General features: G+C 39.0%; 1 protein-coding gene across 3 annotated transcripts in view; it reads right to left on the reverse strand.

The window, feature by feature from the left end:
* The window catches only part of MYO1B (myosin IB), a 190419-nt gene that overhangs the window by 22047 nt on the left and 142157 nt on the right, over positions 1-26215 (reverse strand). For all 3 annotated transcript variants that reach the window (XM_061149115.1, XM_061149117.1, XM_061149116.1), the window contains 8 exons: positions 16951-17055; positions 14861-14923; positions 11385-11585; positions 9778-10004; positions 7084-7284; positions 5152-5245; positions 4087-4236; positions 451-519 (listed from right to left, as the gene is read on the reverse strand). In XM_061149115.1, coding sequence (XP_061005098.1) covers positions 451-519; positions 4087-4236; positions 5152-5245; positions 7084-7284; positions 9778-10004; positions 11385-11585; positions 14861-14923; positions 16951-17055 — 1110 coding nt within the window. The remainder of the gene's footprint in view (positions 1-450; positions 520-4086; positions 4237-5151; positions 5246-7083; positions 7285-9777; positions 10005-11384; positions 11586-14860; positions 14924-16950; positions 17056-26215) is intronic.

Consider the following 26215-nt stretch of genomic DNA (forward strand, 5'->3'; position numbering starts at 1 on the left):
AGGACCCAGAATCAGGTGGGGTGGGTGCACTAGGACACCAGAGCTTCGGCTCTTTCAATCATGACAGGACAGCCTGTGAGACTGTCACAGGGAGGGTATGGAAGGCACTGGGCTGGGCGTGCTGAGGTCTGGCAGAACTCACATGTACTCAGCCTCATGGACTACAGCTTCCCTTGCAAATAACAGGTGACAGGAGATCGACATCATGTCCAGTATTATTTCAAGGACTTCCTGCTCAGAGAACAAACCTTGAAAAGAAAGCAGGAAGCAGCCAAGACATGATGCTATAGGGCCCCAGCTTGGCCCATAATATTTATTCTTTCCATCTGACTGTTTACAAGGTGGGCAGGAGACAAGGAGCTCTCCCCTGCAGAGTGAGCATGAAGACATCATCCTTTGTAAAGGACGTGAAAACCCCACATAAGTAAGGGTCACTTCTTTCAAACTCACCTTCCAACCCCGGATATAAGACTGAATTACCAAGGCAGAGCTCTTTATCTGCTGATACCTCTTCTGTTGCTGTAGGATGAAAGGGGAAGATATCAGCAGTTCTATTTACACACCCACAACACAGATACCAAGTGGGTATTTACATATCCACAACACACATACACAATACTAAGTCGGCTCACTCAGTGCAATGAACTCTTGATCACCCATATTCCTTCTGGCAACCAATTAAGTACAGAAATCTAAATATCCAAGAATCCAAAATTATTATAGTTAATCCAAAGTTCGCTTCAAGGCTGGTAAATACAATTAACCAATGTCCTAATGACTCAGGACCCACCATTATTAACATCTGTTCTCTGCATCATGTTGTTATAAGACGTGGTCAAATGCACAACACACACGGCGTGAATGCACACTGACCCTGCAGCTCCTTCTGAGCACGCTCTCTTCTTGGCGCCGTTTCTCGCCACGCCACTGACTGCGCCAGCCTCTGCCATCCCACATGCCTTCTAGGTTTGCTGCATTTACTGCCTCAAGCTGGGAAACCAGCTCACAAATTGAAGCAAACATTTATCAATCGACTCTACTTTATTTATCGAGCTGGTGCTCGGCATCCAGCCCTTGAATAGAACTGTGAAGATGCAGATGTTACCCTGACTGCATCCCTGCACTCAAGGACTCAGAGGGGACACCAGCCAGCAGTGGAAAAGAGAGACAGTCTGTCCCAGAGAAACGCGAGCCCAACAGGCAGGTTCAGATGCAGCAGAGATTATCCAGGTGGGCAAGGTTAAGGAAGACCCAGTCAGAGTCTTCCCAAGGGTCAGCAAGACAAGGTTAATGGCTGGAGGCCCTTCTTAATTCCCAGCTGATGTCTTGGAAAGCAGAGGCTGCTGGAACACTAACTCTAGAAAAAGTGTTGACTGTGTTTAGTGGGGAATATTCACTAAAACATGGGCCCTTGGGATGAAGTTTTACAGTTTTTCAAATTACTGAAGCCAGGCTGTGACTCTGACTCTGGAAATGGCAGACTGCCCAGCTCCCTTTCTCTAAGCGGGGACAGATGCTCCAAGTGCTCTAGGCTATGTTCTGGAAGCTCAGAAGAGATGGAGGGTGATGTTATCAATGTATGAGCAGCAGAACAAAAGATGATGCCAGAGAGAAAGGCAGAGATCCTGACAAAGGGCAATGGAAGCCACGGGGCTCCCAGTCCAAGGCTCCTCCTACCCCCTGAGGAAAGGGTTCCAGGCCTGAGAACTACCCTGAAGTAGCCTCTCTGGAACCAGCCAGAGAATCTTGTTTCTGGGACCTTGGACAAGTCACTGCCCTTGTTGGCTTCAGTTTCCCCATCAATCAAATAAGGAGTTGGAAAACCTCTAAGATTCCACACAGAAGGATACTCCATGTCTGTAGGGACCAAACTGTACCTATAATACCTGACCACTGCTTCTCACATTCATTTAGTACACCCATGTTTTCTTTTAAAATTCCTACATGGCTTGAAAATAACTCTCTCTTTAAAATTCACCTTAAGGAGCCATGAAATATCACAGAATATGAGTTTTAAGGTAATCAGTAACTGAAAATGGACATTCAAAAACTCTTTGAGTTACTTGGTCAAGGGAAAATCACTGGCTTGGATAACTATAGATAACTGATGGAGGTATTACATAGATATTGGAGTTTTAAAAAAAAAAATTTCTTTTTTTTTTTAACGAATTGAAGGTTCATGGCAACTCTGTGTTGTCAAATGATGGTTAGCATTTTTTAGCAATATTGTTTAATTAAGGTATGTACTTTTAAAGATATAATGACACTGCACAACTAATAGATTATAGTGCAGCACAAACATAACTTTTATATGCCCTGGGAAACAAAAAGATTTGTGTGACTAGCTTTACTGGAGCAGTCTGGAAACAAACCCACAAAGTTTCTGAGTTTTGCCCATAGTTAAAATTCTGAAACAGAAATAACAGAGCAGTCTAAAGCTTGGCTATTATTTGTTTTCATTCTAACTCTCAGCATCAAAAATTAATAATACATATGAGGACTTTTTTAAAATCTGGAGATACCAAAGCTTTATGTTGGTATTATCGGTTTCCTTCCTGTTTCTTCTCATCCTTCTGAGGAAATGGCCCCTTCCAGAAGGTCTTCCTTGACCACCCCATCTAAAGTAATGTCTGTCTCACTATTATTCTAAATCTCAGTTCTCTATTTCCTTTCCTAGCACTTACTACAATCTGCCATTGTTCTGATTATTTATTTGCTTAAACGCACACTGTCACTCACTAGATATAAACTGTATGAGGCTGTTTGGTTCACGTTGCTATCCCCTCAGAGTCTAGCAGAGGAGGAGTTTCAAAACTATTTGTAGAATTGAAGACAGATGAATTTAGGATGCTTCAAAACTTGTTTTTTTTTCTTAATGATCTCAAAATAAGAAATAATAAAAATGGGTTCCTTGAGGATTGGTTATTCGTTAGTCCTCCCACTCTAAGGCAAACAGAAAACAGAACGTTACAAAACTGCCAAAGGGCAAAGGACCACTAGTGTGTGCGGCCAGGCTGGCGACAAGAGCCCTCTGGGCCTTTGCAGAATACACGTGAGCAAACTCATCACGAATGTGGCTGGCTGGGGCCAGACTCTAACGCTTGTACTGCTGGTTACACTCTTCTAACTCAAGGAAGCAACTTTGAAGATGTTCTTTTAAATATAATTTCTCTTTACTCATTTAAGTAACATTGATTTCTAAAACTCAGAAATTTACACTAAAATGTATCACATGAGAATAGGCCAGCATAAGTTACGTTCTAATTATACACTCCTTTAAAGTAAAACTACTCTACAGTTGAAAGAGAAGAACACACTTAAGGAGATTTGATTGCAATTTTAATTCACTCTCCAACCCACTCTCTAGTGAAAAAGCAGAGAATGAAAATACACTTGGCAGCAGCGCTCTTATCATGAAAATTCATCTTGTGAGAACACAATGCCAAGTTCAACCTAGCCTAGAGGCAAATCGTCAGGTTTCCCTCAAACCTGTTATGCCGCCAATGAAACACCTATCATTGAGTGAGAAAGAAAATTCCCCAAAGAAATTCCAGATCAATTAAATAATTAAATAAACATACTTTATTTTTTAATCTTTTCCCAAAGGGCCTGATATCTGAGGACGAAAGGAAATCCAAACCTTTACCCAAACCCAGAATTCTACTAAAATGTGGCACTAGCTTTCTGGAATTAAAACCATTTTCAGAGCTCCTACAATGAATGGAGGACAGCCAATTATTTGGGAAAACTGACCCTACTCTACTCAAATGGTTAAATAACATTATCTCTTCCAATCTGAAAACCAAATTCAAGATGCAGACCTCCACTACATGTATCTCCATCAGTGGAAAACAGTGGGATGGACTCAACTGGAGCTCTGACTTGTTCTGGACTCAAAGCCCATCTAGGCCATTTAGTAGCTGTTACTTAGTTTTCTCATCTTTAAAAAGGGGCCCAGAAGAGGACCCATTTTACCAGGTCACTGGGAAGATTAAGTATTTAAAAGGTACTTTCATAGTTAAGAATGGAACAAACATTCCCAAAAAAGTACCATGATTATACCTCAAAAACATCATGAGCTCTTACCGCGTATCTTCTGAACCAGGCAGCAATCACAATTTGGCTTTTTCTCATCAGCAGGAAATGTGTGCGACATTTCCACCCCCGATAAATCTTCTGAATGAGAGTGGCCAGGTCCTCAAGCCGTTGCTTCCTCAGGTCTTCTAATTTGAATAACTAATAAAATAACAGATGGATTTATCAAAAAGCCACCAAAAACCCATGGCATACACAAATGTCATTCTCAAGAAATAAAATGTTATGATGTTGGAATGAACCACATTAAGTAGAGAAAAAACTTAACTATAGATAATATGGATTGTAGTCTAGGAGAAAACTATTTGGATGAATTCATGCAAGATACACAATTTAGGGTACGGTGTTTTACAAATGTTTTACAAAGTGTTTTACAGCGCTTTACAAATGTTTTACAAAGTGTTTTCTCAGTGTTTTACAAAGTGTTTATGACAAATCACATAAGGGCTGAACTGAGCTCTCGATGTGCCTTCACACTATCAATGAGGATGAAGTTGTTAACAGAAGGGAGGTGGTGCTTTCAAACGACTGCCGAGGTTTCTCTCAAGCGATTTAAACACTTTTGTATTTCACCATATTTCCAATAAACTGCTATGCTCATTATATTTCATGCTAGTCTCTTCAGTTATAAAAAGGCTCAATTGGAATTCTTTAATAAGTAGAGTTTTAAGCGTTCTTAGCTTAAAATTTTTTTTTAATTTGGGTGCCTTCATGTACCTCTAAATGGTAGAGTTGTCTTTCCTAAAATTACTGTATAATTCAGACATTACACATACAGACTGAATTAACCTCCAATTTTTATGAACAAGGGAGGTCTTACTGTAATATCAGTTTCTTTATATTTTTTAAATATTACACCATCTATCAGCTCAAAAATTCTGATGTTTCATAAAAATACATGTGTTCTTCCACTACCCCTTATTAAGCCATCTACTTGGACATTTGTAGAAAAACAAAAATGTGACATTCTTGGTAGCATCTTGGTTAACACTATAAAGTTAAACATCCTTTAAGAACTTGCTTACATGATTATAACACAAATGTAAAATTACATACTGTTCTTGGGTTTCTAATGAATATCTTTGATCTACCAAAGGAGTATTCTTCCACAGGAATCTCCAATTCATTAAACAAAACTTCCACACCAGCTCTATAAAAATAAATGAAAGCAATACATTTTCTGAGTTATAAAAATAGGTTATCTTATCTTAAACCATGATATCAGGTTCTCAGCAATATTAAAAAAAAAATTTTCATTTCCAAGTATAAGTGTTTTTTCAGTAAGCATCCTTTCATCAAAGAATTCCCAGATTGAATTCCACAAATTTAACCAAATCCAGGGGGTAAATGCTAAAAAAGCATTTTGGGTTCAAACTACATATTCTAAGAAAATATGGTATTAAAGCCAATTTCTTGATTTCATTTGCAGAAGTGATCAAATATACTCATAACAATGGATCAACCAGGGCCAGAAGAGTATGCAAGAAATTCACATCTATTTTGAATCCTCTTAGTCCCTGTAAACATTTTTAAGCACCTCCTACTACTCAGATTATAGGCAGGGACCAAGAGTGCTAAGCACCAGGCAATGGAATTCAAAAGAACACAAGCCTTATAGGATAGAAGCAAGGGCCTGGACCTGGCTCTAACCTCTCCATCCTAGACCCTGGATTTAAAGTCAGTCTTTAGCTCTAAACTCTGTCCCACCAACTTGTGGACTGGATACCAGGCAGGGAGTGAATACCTGTTCTGTGTATTATGGTAGACAATGACCATAATACCCTGGAAATTAGCAGTGGGAAATGACATAACACTCAGACCCTAATTACTTGGGCACTGAATTATGCATCAGAGACCACACCGTAAGTCTGGAGTTTATCTGCTTGCAATATGAGGTGAGCATGTAATTCTACTGATGCTCCTGTGAAAGGTCAGGTGTACTGACAACGTGGAGGCACAGCCAGTACAGTGAAAGAAAATCCCCATCAACAAACAGCACGTTGGCCCTGCTGTAGTAGCTGGGAAAGCTTCTGTGGGCTGCAGAAGAGTAACTCCTGACTGGTGAGAGCAGAGGGCCCCTGCACAGACAGGGCCTGGATTCTCTCCTGCAGCAGCCCCCCCCACAAGCACACAAGTTCTCTCTGCTTGGGTCTGCAGTGGTCCAGTGCTCTGCTGGGCCTGGATGGGTGAGTGCAATGTAGGGCGGATGAGCTGAAAAGACACATGGCCCTGAGTTCTGCCATATTCTCCAATCCAGTTTTACTTGCAACAGAATAGATACAGAACACAGAACAGATATAAAGTGAAGTGAAAGTCGCTCAGTCATGTCTGACTCTCTGCGACCCCATGGGCTATACAGTCCATGGAATTCTCCAGGCCAGAATACTGGAGAATTGGGTAGCTAGCTTTTCCCTTCTCCAGGGGATCTTCCCAACCCAGGGATCAAACCCAGGTCTCCCACATTGCAGGCAGATTCGTTACCAGCTGAGCCACAAGGGAAGACACAAAGGAACAGATATAACTGCTCCTATATCCATTTCTTACTTGGTACAGACTTGGGCAAAGAATGGGGCCCCCACTCCCTACGCACACTCTCTGGGGTTAATTCTCCAGGGAAAAAAAAAAGAAAGAAAAGCTGAGAGCAGTGATACAAAATGCCTCTAACTCTACCCTGCTATGATTCTACACAAATACACTTATCAATCACAAATTTCCCTCCTGCTAACTCGACACAGCATATTTTAGTTCTATTGACATACAAATTCCAAAGGTAGATTTGATAAGCCCTGTTTTAACCTTGAAGACCAAGCGCTCTATAATTAACAAAAATTGGCACAAAATGGTATCCTGACAGAAGATGGTCCAAAACAGAAATTACATCCAACTCTTCATAGGATTCTGTTTTGCCTGAACAGCACGTGAAGAAAACACCACAGTATTTGTATGTTTTAAAATTTCATCATTAAATGTGATTAAACAATGTCTTACCTTGCTGGTCCTTTCCAGTGAGGCCATGTTTGTTTACACAGCATTTTGTATCTTTCTAGGCAAGGCTCATAGGCCTGCCTGAAGGCATAGCCTGCCCTTCTGACTCGGACATTCTCCAAGAGACCCAGATACCTGACCTGATGACACACTAGGCCCTCATTGAAGATGTGTGCTGCTTTTTTATCATTCGGTTTGATGCACCTGAAAGATTACACAAATTTTAGGTTTCAAACTCTGTCCCTTACAGACTGATCTGTCCATGTTTTACAAAGTATCACATATAATTATTTCACAGTGACATATTACTTATTATTCTTGGAAACCTCATCATTTCCTTTGAAATTATTTCAGATCATTTTAAAAAACATTAAGATAAATACACTGCAGACTCAGCGATAAAAAAAGAATAAACTCTTACGTACAATAACATGGATAAATACCACTGACATTCTGTTGAATGAAAGAAGTCTGATGTATAAGAGTACCTATTCTATGATTCCATTTATATTAAGTTCTAGAGAAACTATTCCTAGTAAGAACTTGGCAGTGTGTTACCTCTGGGGAGAGGAAGGGGTGAAGATGGACAGGGAAGGGGCATGAGAGAAACTTCTGGGTTGATGGAAATGTTTTATATCTTGGTCAGGATGGGGCTACATGGTCATAGAAATATGTAAAAATTCAACAACCTGCACAGTTAAGCTTCATATATTAGACTGCGTATATGTGTATTACATACCTCAATGAAACAGTTAAAAACATTGCTATCTCATTAAATCCCTATTATCTCCCTCCTTTTAAACGGAGCACTTTGCTGCCCAAGCAAAGACTAGATTTCCCAGCTTCCTTTGTAGGTAAGTGTGGTCACGTGACCAAAATTCTAGCCAGAGCAGAAATGATGTTTGCTACTTCTGATGTATCATTAAAAGGAACTTGGTTCTCCCTTTGCTCTTCTGCTAACTGCTGGTCGGCATGTTGACATGGTAGAGAGCTATCTCTGACTATATACATAAGAGGATATATCCTGGAAATGGCAGAGCCTCGACACAGAAGACATTGCTCTATTAGCCTTGGAGTCCGTACACTTAAAAGTTACATAAGAAATAACTGATAATCTTGTTTAGGCCCCTATTATTTCTGGATCTTGCTGGAGCAATCTCTATATCCTAATTAATATACTGTTAAACATTTATGGTTTTATCTGCCTCACCATAACTGTCAAATAAAATCCACATGCATATATAATATATGGACAACTAAATCTTACTTAGTTTGACCCTGGTATTTTCTATGATTCTCCTTTTGACATTTATAAAAATAATGCCTACTTTTTGGCTTAAGAACAAACAGATCAATGGAACAAACTAGTGAGTTTAGATCTAGATGTCTACACATATATTCAACTGATTGTCAACAAAGGCATCAGGGCAAATGAGTGAAAAATAGAGGTTTGGTTTTTTTTCTTTTCAATGTACAGTGCCAGAACAAGATACCTATCTGGGAAAAATAGACCTTAAAATGAATCTGAAACTGAGTTTAAAAATAAAGATATATATATACATTTAAAATGATATATTCACAACGTTGGAGTTTATTAATTAAAAATTCTTAGAGACCCATTAAAACCATTGAAAGAGAAGGAAAAGAAAGGAATTTTCTGGGGGTGATGGAACATTCCATGTCTTGATCTGAGTAGTGATTACCAAAGTGTATTCAGTGGTGAAAAAACAATGGAGCCATTCACCTAGATTTGTACATATCACTCTATACAAATTATACCTCAATTAATAAAATCGTAAGGTTTAAAAAAAAAGTTGACTCAAATGAGAATAACAAAAGACTGATCACACAAAGTTCTTGGTTGAAGTTTTTTGAAACTAGGATCCTTACCTAATATATGTTCTAACCTGTTTGCAACCAAACCAGGGGATGCTATTTACATTTGCTATGAACACAAATATTAGGACAACAAGCCAAACATGAAAATATTCTTCATGCTAACTTCCTCATAACTGAATTTTCAAAGACAACAGGAGAAAGTATGTGCGGGCATGCATGTGCCACATGAAACCTGACCTGTTAGACACACACCCTCTATTACCTAGTTCATCAAATACACACATCGCAAACTCTAAAACTAGTTGGCCTTTACTGAATGTTGAAATCTATGATGACTTAGAAGCAAAAAAAGAAACCAGATTTTTAAAAAGGGGTTCTTGTCTTGTTTTGAAAAAATTCCGATTGTTTCAGAAACCATTACATGAGGCACATGCTTCCTCACACAAGACCTGCAACTCAGGTGTCAATGGTCCAAGTCAATATTACAAGAATCCAAAATGAATCCAACAGAAGAGTTTATGCAAAACCTTATCAGAAATAAATTTATATTTTGTTTCCTGTCTTAAAAAAAAAACAAAAACAAAAAACAGAAAGTTGAGAACTCCTGTATGCCAACAACCCAATTAAGTATCTATTCCCATCCCCGCCACACTTTTTTTTTCCTTTTAAAAATTCCTTATTTTGGGGGGCACTGGAGTATTTTTCAAGCACACCCAAGACACAATATGATTTGACCTGTAAGTACTTTAGTTACCCCTCTTCTTGGGCTACACTCAGATTTAAGCAAACAGGAAAATGATCTTCCTTGTGAATGCCTTCATAGTTGAATGGCCAAAGAATTTTATGTGCCAGAAATACCTAATGTAGTTTGGATTCTTGGTCTGTAGATTTTTCATCAGAGTGGCTACGGATGCTTTGAACTGTGAGCCGGCTGTAGGAGGCCTTTTCAGGTTGATCTTGGCAGGGTTTCCTTCAGGAAACAAAGATTTGATGAGGGCGTGTCCAGCCTTCCACATGGCTTGGGACAGGTCCCGGTAGAGAAGATCATTGTTCTTGTCCACAAATCCTTCCACTTGGTACAGCACCTGTGAGCAGCACACGGGACTCAGTAGCCGATACACGCACACCGGAGCGTCAAACAGCTGCTAAAATATCCTGAGACCAGCTATCCTGCAGCCTCTTTCTCCATCAAAAAACCCTCAACACGTTAGTCACACTCGAATACCAAATCAGCCTCCAAGTTTAAATTCCATCTGTCTAAATCACAGAGGAGTTCAAAATAAATTCTATTACCCTTCAGGATTTGCAAGAATAAACTTCAAAAATGTTATCATAACATTTTCAAAGGATTTTAGGGTTTTTTTGGTATTCAATCATATTTTTGAGGTTTTACTTGTAGTTTTTAGCTTACATGCGCCAATTCGAGTGTGTTTAAAAGGAGACAGGGGAAAACAGAGATAACATTGATATTTTTATAGATATCTTACACCAGCAGGGAAATTGACCAGAGAAGTATTTTTTAATAACATGGGCTAGTGAATAAAAAATGAAGTGCCAAGTTCCAACATTTTGAAAGTAAAGGTAATTTAGATACTATATACTTATATTTGGGAATCCCTGGTGGCTCAGTGGTAAAGAATCTGCCTGCCAATGTAGGAGACTCTAGTTCGATCCCTGGGTCAGGAAGATCTCCTGCAGAAGGAAATGGCAACTCACTCCAGTATTCTTGCCTGGAAAATTCCATGGACAGAGGAGGCTGGTGGGCTACAATCCATGAGGTCACAAAAGAGTCAGACCATGACTTAGCAACTAAACAACAGCAACGAAATAACTTCATATTTACTAAATACAAAATCAGATTTTGTTTCTCCTTTGACGTCTGCAAGCTTATTTAAATAATTACTCTAGGGACTTCCCTGGCAGTCTAGTGCTTAAGACTCTGCCTTCCAATGCTGGGGTTGTCGGTTAGCTCCCTGATTAGGGAGGTAAGATCCCATATCCCTTGCAGCCAAAAACCCAAAACATAAAGCAGAAGCAGTACTATAACAAATTCAATAAAGACTTTAATAATGGTCCACATCAAAAAAATAAATAAGATTGAAAAAATTAAAACCTTACTGTATGTCTTTAGTGACTGCTAATTTTTACTGGCAAATATTTTATGTGTGTCAATAGATCTTTTTTATAGGCTAGCTCTGAGCCTGAAAATAATAAAATTTATTTTTTAATATATATTTGAACTCTTTGATTAGGTCCACTGGCTTTCCTTTCAGATCTCAGTACTAGTAAGATTTTTCTCAGTATGGTCCAGATTCTATGCCCACTGAACGTTCATGGATTCTACGCCCCCTCAGCAGCTCCATTTATCTTGCAGAGCTGGTGCTGGTCAGAATGCCATCTCGGAGGCAAGGTGTCTGCCCTCCAGGGAGACACTGTGACCTCCCCGGGGTCCCGGGGTCCCACACCTTGCCGGCATAGTGCTGGATCCTGAAGCAGCTGTGAGGAAGGGACGTGTCATTGAGGAACCGGGAGCACTTGCTCATCCTGCTCTCAAAATGCTGGTGGGTGGCGCAGACTTGGTTCAGCTTTTCCAAGAAGGTCTCATCCGTGACCGTACCCGGCCTAAGGCACTCTTCATCCAGCATGGCCAGGATCCCGTTTGTGTTCTAGGAGAAAGGAAATAAAAAGGTTTCCTTCCTTCCTCACTGTATTGTTTTCATAATTATTCCTAATTATGCTGTTAAACACAATCATCTTAGTCATAAGAAAATTTCTGTTTCGTTACAACAAAAGCAGAGAATCAAAACAAATAACAAAAGAAAAACACAGGAATCAACCCCTTCCAGGGTGTCCAGGTGTGCTGGGGGAGGGGGCAGGAGTGTCTTTATGGGGTCCCCCCCTCTTCCCCAGTCCACGGTGCCTCCCCGACAGAACAGGACGTAGGAGTCACCTCAGCCACCTCAGCAGGCGGATGACCGAAACTTATGTACTTTAGAAAAAGGCAACTTATACCGCAAAGACCAAAAAACAAATCTGAAAGTCAGGAACTAATGTGACACTACTATCTGTATAACATGCGGTCATAAATCACAAAGCACTGTCTTCTAAGGCTATTATTTGATTCGTAGCTTGAGAAGGAAATTGGTTTCAGATGTTTCCAAATTGCTCACGTGTTCAAAACAGTTTATTTTCTCTGGGAAAAAAAGTGATGTGATTGGGATGCTGCTTTTAACGATCAACGCAATCAAGCTATGTTTCAAGAATCATCTGTTTAGAATAAAATTCTCCTTCCCTATTAAATTTCGAAATGGATGTTAAACATGAGTTGAGAATTTGTTTGCTGAGTATTCAGACCCTGTGATCATATTTATCCCAAGAGCTGTCAGCCCAACTAAACCGAATAAAAAAATAAGAAAACTTCTACTTTACTAAATAAAGGCTGTTGTTCCTTCGATTGCCCACACATCTCCATTCCACGGAGAACAATCTACTGACCATCAGCCCCACCCACTTCCGCTAGGGCAAAGTCTCATGGCTCTCCTCTTCTCTTTACAAGGCCATGACATCCTCTGACCAGCACTTAAACATTCCACACACAAAATCTGGGGAAGTGTGGACTCTGAGGAATCAAGTTCATAACATCCCCAGAATAAACATTATTGTTAGATGTTGCTGAAAGGAAACATTTCCTTTATGTATCCAGGCTCCTACGCAGACATGAGTTTCTTTAATCACATATGCAAGGGGATTTGGGGCTGAGATAATTTAGCTATATTAGCTGTATTACCACTGTTCCTTTTTTTCCCCTCCTCTCTTCTTAAAGGGAAATAATTAAGTGCAATGTTATACTGATGAAGAAAAAAGTGTTAGTCACAACTTCTGAAAGTTAAAATTCCCTCAGCAAATTACTTTGGTCAAAACTTACCAGAAAAACTTTTCAGGAAATCGATTGATTTTCTACATTTTAGACTACAGTTTTAAATTGCTTAGGTGGAATATTAGTGTTCACAATCCAAAACTGTCCAAATTTTTCAAAACAAGGCTTATTTTTTAATTGAAAAATAATAATGGCTCAGAATTTTTTTTTTAATTCAATAATCAAAGGTGCAGCTTTCAAGAATATTGTGAATACTGAAGGAAAAGATATTGGCGAACTATGTAATATTCAAAAACATCTTGTTAAAGATGAACAGCAAACGACTTGTTTGACATTTAGAGCCTGTGATTCTATTGCTGAAACACAGCACTTATCTACGATGACAGCTAAGTTTATGCATTGCTTCAAATTACTTTGTTATCAAGGTCAGGATCCTAAGCTTTTACACACAAATGATGTCTTCCCGCAATCAATTCATTCATAATAAACTACAGAATATGATGCAAACACAAAAATCTTAGATTTGGAAAGGTTACTAAAAATGATGCAGTAATTTTTCACACCTTAAGCCTTTCACAGGCATAATTTGTAACCTGAAAAATCCCATGGCCCTCGGCTACCTGTGAAGTCACACACACTGTCCATCACATCCCTAAAGCAAGGCCGTGATCCATATCAACCACCCCTGGGATCCTATGTAATTCAGCTCCCGAGATGGTGCCTTTATCTTCCTTTACTTTAACTTGAACTACATGGGGTTTTGTTGTTGTTTTTGTAAACTTTTTTGCAGTTTTACTGAGATATAACTGACATAATACTGTGAAAGTTTAAGGTGTGCAACATGTTCGTTGATACACAACCATATTGCTAGTTACCTCCATCACATCACATAATTACCATTTCTTTCTTTGTGGTGAGAACATTTAAGACCTACTTCCTTAACCACAAGTATACATAATACAGTGTTGTTAACTCTATCACCATGCTGTACATCCCAGAACTCATTCATCTTACAACTAGAAGTCTGTACACTTTGGCCTACATCTCCCTATTTCCCCCAAATGTTAGCCCTTGGCAATCACTATTCATTTTATTCTGTTTCTAAGTGTGTTTTTTTTTTAACTTAGATTCTACATACAAGTGACATCATACAGTATTTGTCTTTCTCTGACTTCTTTCACTCAACATAATGCCCTCAAAGTCCATCCTTATTGTCACAAATGGCAGGATTTCCTTCTTTCTCAAGCCCGAACAATACTCCACTGTACATGTACACCGCATCTTCTTTACCCATTCATCTGTGGACGGACCCTTCGGTGGTTTCCCGAATCTTGGCTGTTCTGAGTAAAGCTGCAGTAAATGTGGGAGTGAAGATACTTCTTTGAGATCCCGATTCTGTTTCTTTTGGATATACATACCCAGAAGTGAGACTGCTGGGTCACATAATAGTGCTATTTTTAATTTCTCGAGGAACCTCTATACCGTTTTTCTTATCTTTTTTTCTTCTCTCTACAGTGTTTTCTATAGCGGTTGCATCAATTTACATTCCCACCATCAGTAAACAAGGATTACTATTTCACCACATCCTTACCAACAATTATCTTTTTGATAACAACCACTGAATAGTATGTTAAGAGGTCACTAGAATTTTAGGAACGGCATATTTTGATTGGGCAAACATCTTTTTTATTGAGTTTCCTATGATCAGGGCTCTTATTTCGAGGAGCTGTGGATTGGACCTGGGATCCCAGCACATAAGATAGAATGGTGTACCTAAGGGCATAGCATCTGAGTGTCAAGAACGGGCTCTGTGAGACGGCAACAGGACGAGCATGGGGGAATACTAGCTAAGTATCAAAATGTCTAGCCGTCTATGTATGTGTTTAAGAACTGTGTGTAATTTCTTAAGCTTGTGATAAAGTTCTGTCTCCACAGAACTCTGTATTTCTCTAACATGTTCAAATACTGGAAATACTAATGCTTGACATTGAAGGCAGTCAGATCATTCATAACTAGTGAATTATACTACCAAGAACTTGTTAGAAAACTGTACTTTACACTCACATTTTCTATTAGGTCACAAATGATAGCATTATTGAAGTACTCAATGTGAGTCCATTCTATGTCCTGAAAAAGAAAAAACAGAACATAATCAAATCCCATACAATGATGCTACAACACTATTATCTATAATACAAGACTTTGCCCATCTTACTATCTTCCACTTCCTCTCTGAAAATTTCCTTTATAAAAGTCAGTGTGGCAAATGTCATCTTCTGGTTCCCAAAACTCTGGTAATGCAGCAGTCTAGCACACACACGATTCGATTGAAATAAATGCCCTTGACCTGAGCTGAGACGGCCTCCCCTTCCAGACTCCCATCTGTGGCAATTTCCCATGCACTTTGCTGGCTCTGGGCCATTTACTCACCAGGCCCTCGGGTCAATATTGCTTTGTGTATATTTACAGTGTTTATAAGGAAATAAGTCAGAACTTGAACCCAAGAATCTAAGGCCTAGATTTTTCTGTTCTTAATTTATAATCACAAGGAAGAAATTCATTTTAGAGTCAACCCCATGTTTAGGGCCATTAACTATTTCAAATGTAAAAATAGAACACTGCTAAAAAAAGTATTTTCAACAGAAAGAAAAAATGAAAACCTAGGCACTGGTTCTAACACTAGCTACAAAGCCAAAGCTGGGAGGCCAAATGTAAACATTCTGTATTTGCTTACACTCTGTCCATAAGTGTAAACATTCATTTTTCCTCTAAGGGGAAGAGAGTTAATTCATACTACAAGCTAAGGATCTTCCTATATACTCTTAGAACTGGTTTAGACAATCTGTACAAACTGTTTTAAGTTACAGATCAAAGTTTGGGTATTCGCTTTAGGATGAGAAGACAGGAAGAGAATGAATCTGGCTTTTAGGATGTTTATGTTAAAAAAGGTGTCATTCAAGTATAAAATGTTTCTAAAGCATGATAATAATTCCAAATGGTAGATAAATATTTATGATTTAGTTTTTCAGTAGATGAGTTATTAAAATAACTTAGTAAACTAAGTCACTGGGGATAATATTCACATTAGAAAAATCTATACTAAGAGGCTATAAAAAGAGGATTCTGTGTCTTTAATGACCTAAAATGACACTATAGAAAAATGAAGAAAAATAGGTAATATTACTAAAATATTAAAGCAATAAATGAAAGGGAAACAAAATATAATGCAATACAGATACAATAAAATTTCTCCTTTTGTCTAAAATAAATACATTTATACATAGAAAAATGTTGGCTATTACAAAAAACTCAGAGGGTGAAAACCAAGTATGTGTTTTAAAATTAAGGATGAATGTACTCTGTAAATATTACTTGATTATTTTCCAACTACAGCTAAATGAGATAATACATCCACAGCACTAGCATTAATACCTGCTTTTTATTAAAAATTTTAGAAAATCAATGCTTTTAAAGAGTGAACAAAGTCTTAAAATATTTTCAAATTTATATACAAGACTTTTTTAGTGTACTGTTCTCTCAAGTTTGGGCAAACGCGTGGCGTCAGGTAACCACCACCACCACCACAACCAGCCTCCAAAATTCCCCCAAGCTGCCCCTCTGCAGTCACACACCTATCCCCTGGCCACTACTGACTATTATGTCTCTATCACTGGTGCCTCGGCAGCTCTGACTTCTCTAGAATTACAAACAAATAGGCTCATACATATGTAGCCTTTGAATCTGGCATTTTTCATTTAGCAAAATGCATCAGAGACTCCTTCATGCTGTTGTGTGTATCAATTGTTTGTTCCTTCTCACTGCTGAGTACTAGGACCTTGTACAGATGTACGACTGTTCTTCTGTTCAATCATCTCAGACTAGTTTCTGAACAGGGTACTATTTTATTTCACTGCACTGGAATCCCATGAGACTCAAGTCCATCAACTGATGTCCACTGAGCACCTACTGTGTGCTGAGCACTGTCCCGCACCCACAGCAAAGAAGTTCCCAGTCAGCTCAGATGTCGGAACAAACAAGCTTTAAAAAGGTGCTCGATACATCTGATTGTAAGGTCATGTCTGAATAGTCTTCTGAAACCAGAATTTGTATTATGAGTTATAAAAGGAAGACTTAAAAACTTTTTTCAACATTACCTCCCGTATATACTCCTCTTGCTCTTCTTTAAGAGTCAGCTCAATGAAGATTTGTTGCAGCTTTTCATTACAGTAATTGATAATGAACTGCTCAAAGCTGTTGTCCTATATGGAGAAAAATGAAGACAGCCTTATAAAGCATGCCACCAGCACCCCCACGACAATGCAACTCTAACATCTCACTCCACGAGAAATGTCACACACTGTCTTGTGGACCTAACTGCGGCCCAGCACACAGCTCCCGGACAGAGGCTGGCACACTGCAGGCACATGAGAAACGATTCATGAGTCAAGTGAATGAATGAAGGATACACAAGTTATGCAGTTTTTAGAGAATGAAGAATTTTAGTTGACAAATAAGCAGCCCACGTATGGTAAAAGTGAAAAGTAAATACACTCCCCCAGAAGATCAGCAAATAAACAGCGAGATTCTTCATCTCGGTCACCCAAGTTCTCAGTCTTCCATGCTCAGGTGAAACTCTGGAGCTCAAGAAATTCTTTCTTTCTGAAAGAGCTCTTAGAGCTGTTACTCCCCCACCCAGGGTCACATCCCTCATTCTGACTCTTACACACCAGCACTTGTGAAAAATCATGTTATATGTACATAAGCATGTACATGTGTATTCACACCTTTTGATTAGTTTCATATTAATCAGTCTCACTGGATTTTACATTTCAAAAGGGCTGACTATACATCTCTTGCTCACCAATGGAAGCCCATGCCTGCAGCAACGTGCACCTGACCAAGCACTCGTTGTGTACTGGATGAGTGAATGAATGAATGGAGGGCTCACAAAGTACAGACTCAAGGGAATCAGTACAACAAAATCATCTCCTAGCTACAAACAATCTCCTCTCAGAAGGGTCACACATGCAGCACTTTTATGATTCTCAGCAGTTTCTTCGTCACAGTAGAGTTATCACCTAGGAAGATCCATTCTTACACCATTTCTGAACAATCTGCAGGTCTTAATGTATTGCTGTTCATATACAGGGCACAAAATGCATGTCTGTTGGATGAAAACACTTCACCAAGAACCACACCATTCAGAAAGAAGCATCTGTGGCAGATAAAACTCGTGATTTTCACCTGTGTCCCCTCTTTGCACAGAGGGGACATGGTGGCAATGCGGGCGAGAGACGGAAGCACCGCTGACTCTTCCCACCCCCGGAGTGGGCAGTCCTGGCCTTGAGGCTAGGAGCGGCCACCTGTAACAGCAGGACTGAAGCTCGCCGCCCTCTGTGAATACTCAGCAGCTGCCTTCAAATCTCTCCATACGTGATGAAATCAAAAGTCACAGGTTTCTGAAAGCTGACCTTTCAAAATCAAATTTAGTTTAACCAGAACAAATTGTAAAATGATACCTAGGAGGGAAAACCTAACCACATACTGTCCTATAGGTTGGCTAAGGATTTCTAATCACTAGTAAATGAATTAATCCAGGGAAATTTTAAACTCTAATCCATAAAGTACACATAAAATATATTATCACTGATTAATCTTTTGGTGTTAAATGTTGAAGATAAAAGGTGTGTTTTTTTTTTTTAAAATCCTGAAGGTTCTTACTTAAAAGGCACACAATTATCACCAGAACATTCAATAAATATAGTCCTGGACATGAAGGTCATTCCCCAGCACTCATTTTCATGTAAAGTTTTAAAAACCAAGTGCTCCAATTCTTAGAGATTAATTAATTAATCTAGCAGACTAGCAGCTGATGTCAGTATGATATATCAATAGATGCCTTATTATAATCAGTGTAAGGCCATTTATGAGAAAGCCTGGCTTTCCTAGTTTGGTAAAATACATCTGTGCTACTACCCCAAATTAACACTTGTTTATAAAATTAAAATTTTAGTGATTTATAGGAGCAGATCTTTGTTTTTGTTTTAATTCATGGAGTAAATCCCTTCTGTTATTTAACAGGTTTGTACCCATGGAGCTATTTAAACAAAATTATGCTAAATTTTCAAATGGTAACTAGTGAGAAGAAGGGAGGGGAGAACAACTGGTGTCCTTGACACAGAATGTGGCTGTGAGCAGCTGGAGATATGCCTCCAGAGCAGGACTATGAGATAAATACACACAAGCGAATTAGGAACCAAGGCAAAGCTTCACAATCACAATACAACCTAAGGCGTAAATCTGAGCTAAAGTAAATTTCTCCTCAATTTTTAAAAGTTCTTGTAGGAACTTTTTGGTAAGTTCTTCTATAATACACTTCATATCCACACACAGTTAATCAATGGCCATTTACTGCAAAAACTTCACACAGTTGGAGAAGCTATTAACACAAGCACATGCAACAGAGCAGCAATGCACACAGTCCATACTTACTGCATTCTGGGGCACAAAGGGACAGATCACACAAAATGCAGTCAGTTCTCAATGTGCAATGGACTTCTAAAAGTAAACTCTGATGGATAGTTATTTACTGGTGCGTATGACAGATTTTATCATCCAGGCTATATTTCTGATTGGCACAAAACTTGAGATCAATACATGTGTCCCATCAACTCAAAAGACAGGATCACAATACCTACTCTACATGTGGTATCTGAATTAGAGTTCTGCTAGGGGAGAGCTACTCAGGATAAAAGCCGTTTGCCTGAAATAATATATCATATACCCTGCTTGAAGTCCTAAGGCTTCAGAATGTAGTACTTCTAATGCTAAATTATCAGCAAAAAATAAAATGTGTCTGACATATTCACTCAAAGACTTGTGGACAAAGCTGGCAAGTCACCAAAAGAGTGAGGAGGTTCATCGAGATCCAGGGCACCCCTCCCCTCTTTCCCACCACAGTGACCCATTCCTGTGGTGCACGTGTTGTGTCCCCTTCAAATACAAACAAGAGGGATAGGAGAGTGTTCTGGAAACAGCCTAAGAACAAAAACTTGACTCTGACCTCAACCTGCTGCATACAGAACAAAACCCAAAATCAATAGCACAGTCAATAAGGCAGAAGCCAGCTTACTTACTAAAACACCTTGCATTTGTTGCAAACCTACCTCACAGACCCCAAACATGCCACGAACTGTCAAAGAATGATTCATTATTGCTGAAAATGAAGGCAATCATATTTCCTGTGATTAATGTTTACGTTGTTGACAGTGTCCCAAATTTGGGGGAAATGAGACTTCACAAATCATTACATGTAAGTTGCAAAAATTTACAATTTGCAGAAAATTAAAGAACAGTCTGGCACTAGGTCATACAGGTGCAACTTGCACATACTCAATTTCTTCATTTATATAAGCATTAAATATCACCAGGTTCTCCTGCTCCCCTTTATAAAAGCTAAACTGGGTCAAGGAACCATCACATGAATACATAGGTGCCAAAGCAGCTTGGAATTTGGATGTTTTTGGCTTGTTCAGAACTGCGGGTGGCCAGCAATCCCTGAGTCAGGCTCTCTCTTGTGCACGACAGTCCTGTGAATCAAAGTCTCCAAAGGAGGAAGTAGGCAGGAGCATGTTCTCATGAATGACTCACCTCCTCTCCCTCCAGTTTTCTATCCATGCTCCACGCATGGAATTTTTCTCCATTGTCTAAAGCACATTCATCCCTAAAGACTGAAGGATAAAACTAAAACTCTTGGCACAAGAACATACTGAATTTTCCATTAGACAATCCCCTTAAATGAAGCTCAGAACCACCCTTACCCTTGTTGGACTGCTCTAGAAAACACAAGTAAACAGCAAAGTGTCTGGGTTCTATACCATTCTACACTGTTTACAAAGTGTAGACGGGTAGTAAGCACTCACTGGATTTAGAGATATAAAATACACCAACATTTTATAATCTAGGCCTTCTATTAAGAATTCTAGAGTTTGAGTCCAGCCTTTCAACATCAAAAAAAAAAAAAAAAAAAAACCCCACAAAAATTTGTACTCCCAAAATTCACAGCCAGTTTATACTCATGTCAACCACGAGCTTTCCACTTGTAGTGATTTTGAAAGATGAATCAAAAATATTGGCCTGTTATCGTATTTGTATATTCTCAGCAATAAAGAAGGCTAATGATGTCTTATAGTCTTTAAGACAGATATTTAAATCTTATACTCTTTATAAATAATAAGCATTGAAAGCAAGATGTAAAATAAATGAGGTAGCTCCTTCAACTCCATCATTAGGATGGTGGGTGGGAAGGAGTCTGCAGATGAACTAACCCGCCTGCCAATGCAGCAGACACAAGAGATGTGGGTTCGATCCCTGAGTCAGCAAGGTCCTCTGGAGGAGGGCATGGCAACCCACTCCAGTATTCTTGCCTGGAGAATCCCACAGACGAAGCAGCCTAGGGGGGCTACAGTCCATAGGGTTGCAAAGAGTCAGACACTGAAGCAACTTAGCCTGTAGATAATGTAGGAAACAGGAGGGCAGTTCAAACTCAAAGACCATAACTTACTTCAGCAAAAAGCACTATTAATTACATATTTAATTGATATTTCCCATAGCTCAACACTTTCATCTGAGGTCAAAGTTTGGATGTAACAGGTTGGGTGGGGGTTCCATTTTTTACATACAATGCAGTCTTTTGCATAACAAATGAAAAGTACATTTATCTAAAAGTTCTAAAGCTTTGTAACAACACTGTTTTAGGAATTGGGCTGTATTATTGTTTCAAAGTGTGCTGTTGGTCTTAGCAAAGTTACTCAGTGGAAAACCCTTGGGCAGTCCCCATTTATAATGCTCTTCCTACAGAAAAATACAATGCATTTTAACAATCCATTTTTAAAAATCACAATGTCAAGAAGTGGGCCCCAGGTCAAGAGCCACTTTTTTTCCCCCCCAGAAAGTTAACTTTGTAAAAAAAAAAAAACAATCCTCAGAGTAAGAGAGAAACATTTAACATTAAAGATTCTCCTTTTCAAAACACGCATAAAACTGACTGACTGAAGCTATAGAAAACTTCCCTTTAAATATGTAACATTTTTCTTCCCAGTACCTACTCAAATATAGTCAATATTAGAAAAACAGCATTCTAGTTCTCTTAAATACTTTTTAAATACGCTGTGACTTAAAAAGTTATAGCAACAACACTGACAAACAAGCATATACATGTTATGAACAATATTAATTCTTATCATTTTCATTCTAAAATCTACTTTCAATCATCTCCTTCCTCTTCAACTATAAGTTCTCCAGCATATAAAGGATGAAATTAAATACAAAAAGCTGGAACAAAAGATGTTCCCTGTAACTAGAATCAATCTTCTTTTAAAAATATTTTAGAAAACAAATGCTATAATCAGATGAACTTAACCAGTTGGTCTCACACTGACATTTCCCCAAATATCAGTTAGATTCTTTAATTTGAAACAATCATGGCACCTCGCCTATCACAGCCTTACTATATATGGCCACTTTCAATGAGGTTCTGAGAGCAAGATGAGTAAGAATGCCTGATTGCAAATAACAGCATTTGGCCTGTGCAAAACTAGCTCAGCCATATGAGAGGTAAAATATTCAGTCACTGCTGTCCTGCTTTGGTCTATAGGACACTAACAAGAGTTCCCCAGTAAACTACCTGTCCACTCTATTAGATAAGTACTTAGAAAAGAGTTCAATCATTTAGATTGCCCGACATTGTTTTGAATTCAGTTTCACTTTTTTTAAGAATAGCATTTGCTACTTTATGGAGATGCTGTAAATATTTCTCAGAAATCTAAGAGCATGTTTTCAGTTATAAGAATATCCAAGCTTAATTGTGAAGATTTGGAGTGTCTGGATTATAATTCTCTTCTTTTGCAAACCTGAATATGTTCTACCAGGATGTATAGCTAGATTTTTCTCCTCAATGAACTTTAATTCATTTCACCTTATTTTTGGTATCAATGTCCCACTAATAGGTTTTCCAAACTGACATCAGATCACATGTGGCCAGCAGGGCAGAGCCATTCACCCAGCTGAGACCGGAATGTTTTGCAGTCAAACGCATGTGTCATCATCTCATGGTTTAATGCATCAGTTTCCCTCTTCCGTTTAGAGACAGACCAAAGTAAATGAAAGGTTTCCACCAGCCCAGCTGAAAAACATTCTCATGGGAACTGTCAGTAGGGTCAAGAGGCAGAATTAGAAACATTTAAAAAAATTCCTTCTAGTCCTGTACAATTTTTAAAGTGATACCCAGGGCTTTCTAAAAGGCAGCACCTTAAGTCCTGCAGCCATTTTTCACTGAAGAAAACAGAAAGAATTTTCTCTATATTCTATGAGTTTATTTTCACTTGAGTGAACAATATCACTGAAATTTTCATATTTGTATTGACGTGGATTCTGAATATCTCCTCTTAGGTCATATTCTGAGCCGTTGCATATGAGCTTATCATACATTTATGTCCTCAATTATCTGGGTTCCTAGTGTTCAACCAGACGAGCTCTGACGTTTCCACATGTTCCAATTTTGCTGAGAACCCAGGAAAATGTATAATAGGATCTGGGGTGTTTGTGTGAATACATTAAAAGAAAAAAAACAACTTTCTAATTCTGAATCAAAAGGCAGGTAAACGTATCTTGAAAGAGCCCAACCAAATCCCTCCTCTGCCTTTGCCCCAAATAAGTTTGTTTATAAAAGAAATCATTCATAAATAGATTATTAAAAATCAAGATGCTTGAAAGATTAACTGAGAAGGTTTAGACAGGAACATGGAAAGAACAATTAACTATAATGAAAAACAAATGTTAATTCTCTCAAGAAATGGGGGGAACCCCATTTACTAATTTATGGCATGGAAAAGGAAAATTAACTTCTAAAGATTTTATGGCCATCATAAGATTTGCTGTAGGCATACAACTGGTTGGATCTGGTCTGTTTAAAAAGAGTAAAAGTACAACCGGTTTAGTTTTAGGAAATTATATACACACAGATTAGGTTTAGGTTAAGATGAATTGTGGGTGAGGCAGGGCATATAGTACAGAGATCAAATGTCAAGGACACCATATATGCTTGGAATTTACAGTTCACACTGAAGATTCCTGTTTATAAGAGCAACCTTGATGGCATGACCAGCAAACTGGAATGACCTGGGAACCTGAAACACTGCTGCTTGGACCCCAGGCCCAGAAGTTCTGATCTATTGGTTTGGGTGCAGCCCAGACAGCTGGATTCCCCAAAGTTCCCCAGGTGAGTGCAACGTGTAGCTAAGTTAGAGAACTATTGAACTGGAGTCATGATAGAACATTGGCTTGGCTTCATCTTCCAGTAAGCTCTAATTAGCCATGAGAACTTCAGAACTTTCTTCTGAAGAAAGGAAGACCATTTAGAAACATAATGCAGGCATTTTCAGAATGTCCATAACCATAACAATGTTGAGAAAAATGGTGATAAAACTTGCAGAAGGAAAGCATGTTTGAAAAGGTAGGCTTGTAGAAAAACCTGAATTAACCATAAATGAAAAATACTCCTGGATTGCTAAAGGGTATTCCACTCAGTGCTAAGTTACAGGAAGTTTCCACTTGGAACATCTAAATTCTGTTATGATTGGGTCTGCTTGTTTGTTGTTCATTGGTTTAGTCACTAAATTGTGTCAGACTCCTTGTGACCACACGGATTGTAGCCCACCAGGCTCCTCTGTCCATGTAATTTTCCAGGCAAGAATACTGGAGTGGGTTGCCATTTCCTTTTACAGAGGATCTTCCCAACCCAGGGATCGACCCTGTGTCCTGCATTGGTAGGCAGATTCTTTACCACTGTGCCACCAGGGAAGCCGAATTAGGTCTATAATAAACACTTTAAAGAGAGATCTAATTTCCTGGTTAGAGCTTCCTACCGGAGTCAGGATGTGTCCTCAGCCAGCAACAGACTCTCCATCTTAGAACCAAGACCATAAGCTCCATGAAGGCAAGGAACATCTTTGCCTTGCTTACCACCAGCATTGGAGGTACTGAATAAACCCTGGGGATATGACTCCCTCACGTACACATGGTCAAACTGCTCATGAGGTTTAACTCAGGGGGGCAGGGCGTGGCAGGTCTCTTTTCCCATGGCTAATGATGAAGCCAACCCAATGTTCTATCATGACTCCATTATCCTATTTAAAAAAAGGTTCCATGTACTGTGACAGGACACTAAACACTCGCCCATTAACATGGATCAATGAATTTTTTCTGCCAAAGCAAAAATAAAATTAATTTGATTTGAGAAATATCAATGAATAATTTTTTTTTTTTAACTTTCTAGTGAGATCTCCACTTTTGCCCTGCACATGAAACCATCTAAATGAAGATAAGCAATGTGCTGGATAAGAAACCTCTTTCCCTGCCAATGGCAAAGAATGACTTGGCATTTAGTGCCCATCAAGTGACAATGACCTGAGGTCTTGCTGGAAAGAAGCTAATTTTAGCACCATGACTTCTGAGTCTACTCAGGCAATCCTCCTCATGCACAAATCCCAAATTCTTCCTCTTACCAAGGGACCAGGAGCTCTCCTTCTTAGAGTCTGCTAAAGGCACACCAATATAAGCAGATACTATGCTGAAGGGCAGTCTTCGAGGGCAGCAGGAAGCACAAAGGGCCTGTGCACTCTTCTACCAGCCCACAGATGAATCCTGGGAAGGCACCCCACAATGCCCAGGAGCTTAGAATGATGACAAAGATGCAGAAATAGGGAGATTTCAGAGACTTAAAGCATTTGGGTTTTTTCTTTGTCTCCAGATACTGTGAGTTTGGGAACCATGTGAGTTTGGGGAGAAAAGTAAAGAAAAGCCCAGCAGAAGGCCTTTTTAAACATCAAAGAGGCCTAAGATTTAGGTCCCGAGTCTGACATATAGTGGCCATGTACCTTGGGATAGTTAACTTGACCTTCAAAGCCCTGCTGCTGCTGCTTCTTCTATAAAAGGAGAAATAATAGCAGCCACTCCATGAGACTACTGTGGCAATTAAATCAGACAACATACACACCACTACAGTTCTTGCATATAGGCAGTCCTCAATGATTATTTCCCTCTAGCTGTTAAATATGGAACATAATAAAGCAAGCAGAAGGCATAATCGCCAAAGTAAATGTTGTAAGAAAAAGGCATTGATTAGAAAGGCCTGGCTGAGCTACAGGAAGTGAGCTGATGTCTTTTTTGTGACCCTGTGACACTGATACTTGGAACATGTAAATTCTTTGGGTGGTCACTCTGGGTAGGGCCTCGCTGTTTAAAGGAATTCACAAATTACTGGTGGGGAGAGTTAAGAAAGGAGGAGCCTGATCTACTCGTTATTTTTCCTGAACCAAACTAAAATATCAGTGCTAAAAGTAAGACTCCTTTAGGTCTCAC

The sequence above is a fragment of the Dama dama genome, chromosome 8 (genome assembly GCF_033118175.1).
Source record: "Dama dama isolate Ldn47 chromosome 8, ASM3311817v1, whole genome shotgun sequence".
NCBI classification, from domain to species: Eukaryota; Metazoa; Chordata; class Mammalia; order Artiodactyla; family Cervidae; genus Dama; species Dama dama.